The sequence below is a fragment of the Porites lutea genome, chromosome 2, assembly GCF_958299795.1.
Source record: "Porites lutea chromosome 2, jaPorLute2.1, whole genome shotgun sequence".
NCBI classification, from domain to species: domain Eukaryota; kingdom Metazoa; phylum Cnidaria; class Anthozoa; order Scleractinia; family Poritidae; genus Porites; species Porites lutea.
Window position 1 is genome coordinate 11,977,737 of NC_133202.1, and position 3,672 is coordinate 11,981,408.

The 3,672-nt window shown below is 52.4% G+C and overlaps 2 protein-coding genes across 2 annotated transcripts; both read left to right on the top strand.

The window, feature by feature from the left end:
* The first annotated feature begins 431 nt into the window (after positions 1-431).
* Positions 432-1,811, top strand: LOC140925634 (uncharacterized protein F54H12.2-like). Its single transcript, XM_073375548.1, has 2 exons — positions 432-1,115; positions 1,215-1,811. The coding sequence occupies exons 1-2, from the start codon at positions 432-434 to the stop codon at positions 1,809-1,811; spliced, it is 1,281 nt and encodes a 426-aa protein (XP_073231649.1).
* A 1,147-nt stretch (positions 1,812-2,958) lies between these two features.
* On the top strand, positions 2,959-3,672 carry LOC140925635 (uncharacterized). The gene has a single exon (XM_073375549.1). It carries the CDS (start codon positions 2,959-2,961, stop codon positions 3,670-3,672), a length of 714 nt encoding a protein of 237 aa, XP_073231650.1.

A 3,672-nucleotide genomic window follows, 5' to 3' on the forward strand; every position in this document is an offset into this window, starting at 1 on the left:
CTTGAAACGGAAAGCCCCCGCCATGGCCTGGGCGGGCGGCAAACACCAAGCCAAAAAAACCTATAAAAGAGCGACTCAACGTATACGGGACATCTTTGGACGTTGAAAACAAGATGGTACGCGTGGGTGGTTTTCTCAAAACGCAAAATCGCATTCGACGGCAACGGGCCCGTGGACGGTTCATCTCGCCGTACCAAGTCGGGGGCACGATCTTTGGCAAGTCGACGACGGCGCGCTATCCCTTGATGCATACCTCCTCCCGTCTGTTGGACCCCCTCGCCATGGAGAAGAGGATGGTTCGATATGCGCGCCAGATGAAAGGGGGGGATCTCAGAAAAGTGTTATGGGCCAATCAAGCCAAAGCCCGGAGGCAACGTAGGCGAAAGGGTATAAAAAGGGGGGAACGTTGAACCCCAGGGACAGACCGCATCATGTCGCTCCAACTGTTTGACGTGCCCGATGTGGATTATCGGTACGAAGCCTCTCGGGAGGTGGAATTTCAACCCGCCTTGACGGGGATCCAGCCTATCACGTTCTCCATCCCGGGCTCCGACGATTATTACGATACCAATTCCATTCGATTCAAAGTCAAAGTCCGTCTGACCGATCCAGCCGCTGGGTATAATGGGTTGAGCGCTGATTTGACCGCCGCGTCAGATGCCAACAATTCCAAGAGCACGTACTGCGTCAACAATTTTGGACACTCCATCTTTCGAGATATCACCCTGAGCATGAATGGAGTCCTCATGACGGAACAGAGCAACACCTACCATTACAGAGCCTACCTGGAAACCCTCCTGAACTACAACCGAGAAGAAGGAGCCACCAAGTTAGCCCCCCAAGGATGGGTCAATGCCGTCAATGTGGTGAATATCATGGGAGCCACAGGAGCCAATTCGGATATCCCCACGAACGCTGGATGGAGTGGCAATACAGAATTGCGTGCCTTGACGAGCCGATTGTTGAGCGAAAATTGGCACACCTTCCTCATCCGCCCTCATTTGCCACCCCTCCGAACAGGCAAATTGTTGGTCCCCAATATCCAGATGGACTTTGAACTCTTCCTCAACCCCAACACTGTCTACATGATGGGTACCCCCAACAAAGGCACTTTGGTGGCCAAGAAATTTCCAGCCATTCACCCAGAAGACATCAAAGTCACCTTGTTGATGAGAAAAGTGACCTTGAATGCCAGTGTCTATGTGAGACTGCAGAAAGAAAGACAGCTGGGCAAACAGATTGCCCGCTACCCCGTGGTGCGGAGCGAAATCCGTACCTTTTCCTTCGATGGACGCACCACCCAGTGGGAACAAGACAATGTGTTTGTGGGTCGATTTCCTGACCGAGTGATGGTCGGATTATTGCATTCCAATACCTTCAATGGAGACCTACAACGCTACCCTTTTGCCTTTGAAAAGTTTGGGGTCACCCAGATACGACAGACTTTGAATGGAGAAGAGTACCCTTACAGAACCCTGCAATTGACAGGAGACCAAGCCTATGAAGATCTGCTGGGCTACGATCGATTTCTACAAGCCATGGGTGCCTACAATGAAGACAAGATCCCCATGCTACTGCCTGGAGATTGGGGACAAGGCAAGAACTGCACGTTGTTCTTGTTCAATAATGTGCCCAGTGGAAAAGCCGATGATCCTCAGTATCGCAACCCCCGTCAATCGGGCAATACGCGACTGATCATTGATTTTGCAGCGGCTGTCAATCACAACATCACCGTGTTGGTCTGGAGCGAGTATGAAAACATGTATGAGATCAATCATATGGGAGGTATAAAATACAACATCAACGGCTGAGATGCATTCAGAAGACAGAAGACACCGGGCATGGAGTTTGTGGCGCTCAGTGATAGGGTGCTGCGGACGTTGGCCCTAGAAGATCCCACGTTGCGACGCGTGTTTCACGGGGTGTACCCCGCCGACCAGTTACCCCGTTCACCCCCCAAGAGTGTCCGTCAAGCCTACATTGTCAACACGGATCCAGCGGGAGAACCGGGACAACATTGGTTGGGTCTGTGGACGGAACAGAACAAGTGCGAGATCTTTGACAGTTATGGACTGCCCTTGCACGTGTACACCCACCCGGACCTGCACCAATGGTGGAGTCAATGGAAGCACCTGATCCGCAGTGACCAGACGTTGCAAGCCCTGGATAGTCAGACCTGTGGCCATTATGCGTTATTTTTCTTGAAAGCCCGTTCCCAAGGCCAGTCCTATCAAGACTTTTTGGGGCAATGGAGTTGCGACAATTTAGTGTTGAATGATCAGAAAGTGGCTGAGCGGTTGAAACGGGTGATTAAACAAGAAGTCCAAGATGAAGTCGATGCCCGCCCAGACGAGGGAGGGCAAAAGAATGTGAGCCGCCAGGCCTTTATGCTTTGTAATCCTTGTGAGTGTTGACAATAAAAAAAAACACCATAAAACGAGATGTGCTGTGTTCGAGGGGTCATTTGAACTCTCATCATGATTACGCGAGGGGATGTCCAGCGGGTGATTGACGCTTTCATGTTAGAAGAAACCTTGTATTGGTGGTCCCACCCCATTGAACGGGTGAACACCGTCCGAGGGGTGGATGCCTGGGATGGGTATCATTGGCTCATAGCCCGCCAACTGGCGCAAGACCAGGACTGGGTCGCTCTCAAACAGTACATGGACACCATGCAAGAAACGCATTTAAGAGAGACGATGGAACACTTGATTCAGTTCGAATCGCCACGCCTCTACCGCGAGTATTGGACGGCATGCCCAGCCGCAGACGACGACGGCAGCAGCGCGCTTCCACCCAACGACGACCCCGTTTCCGTCAAAACGGGCGAGGGATCATGAGCGTGTTGGCCAAAGCGTATAAAATCGGGGATCAATTGGGACGTGACAAACGGTATAAACGTATGGGCGCGAAAGGGGCCACGGGTCATTATCGACGTCATCCTCGACCGTGGGAAGGATGATTCGACAGCCCAGTAGTGTGATTATCGCGGGCCCGTCGGGCAGTGGCAAGAGCGAGTTAGTGGAACAATGGTTACGGGACCTGAACGTGTTTCAAGTCCCACCCAAGAAGATCGTCTACGCGTACGACCGATGGCAACCCCGGTTTGAGCGTATGCAAAAGAAAGAGGGAATTCAGTTTCATCGCGGGTTACCGGACCCCCGTCATTTAGCCCAATGGTTTGGCCGGACGCGCGGTGGCGTGCTCGTCTTGGACGATTTGATGGAAGAAGGGGGACAGGACAAACGCGTGTTGGATTTGTTCACCAAAGATTCCCATCATCGCAATATCACCGTCTTGTATTTGACGCAAGATTTATTCCCACCGGGTAAATTTGCCAAGACCATTAATCGCAACGCGCATTACATTGTGGCCTTCAAGAACCCTCGGGATCAAACGGGCATACGCACCATTTTACTGCAAGCCTTTCCCGACCGATGGCGTCAAGTCTTGCGCCTATTTAAACGCATCACGTCCCGTCCCTTTGGCTATTTGATGTTGGATGTGCACCCGGCCTCGGATGATCGGTACCGCCTGTGGAGTCATTTAACGCGCCGAGAAGGCAAGGCACAAGTCCATACCCTGCCCGTGGATGTCCCTGCCGTTCGAAAACGAGCTGCAACGAGAACTCGCCCGGGTCCGTCGGCAAAGAGAAGGCGGACAACAACGTGA

Coding starts and splice junctions, on each gene's coding strand:
- LOC140925635 (XM_073375549.1), top strand. CDS start 2,959: ATGATTCGACAGCCCAGTAGTGTGATTATCGCGGGCCCGTCGGGCAGT.
- LOC140925634 (XM_073375548.1), top strand. CDS start 432: ATGTCGCTCCAACTGTTTGACGTGCCCGATGTGGATTATCGGTACGAA. Junction 1,116..1,214: donor CCCCCAACAAAGGCACTTTG/GTGGCCAAGAAA, acceptor GTGAGACTGCAG/AAAGAAAGACAGCTGGGCAA.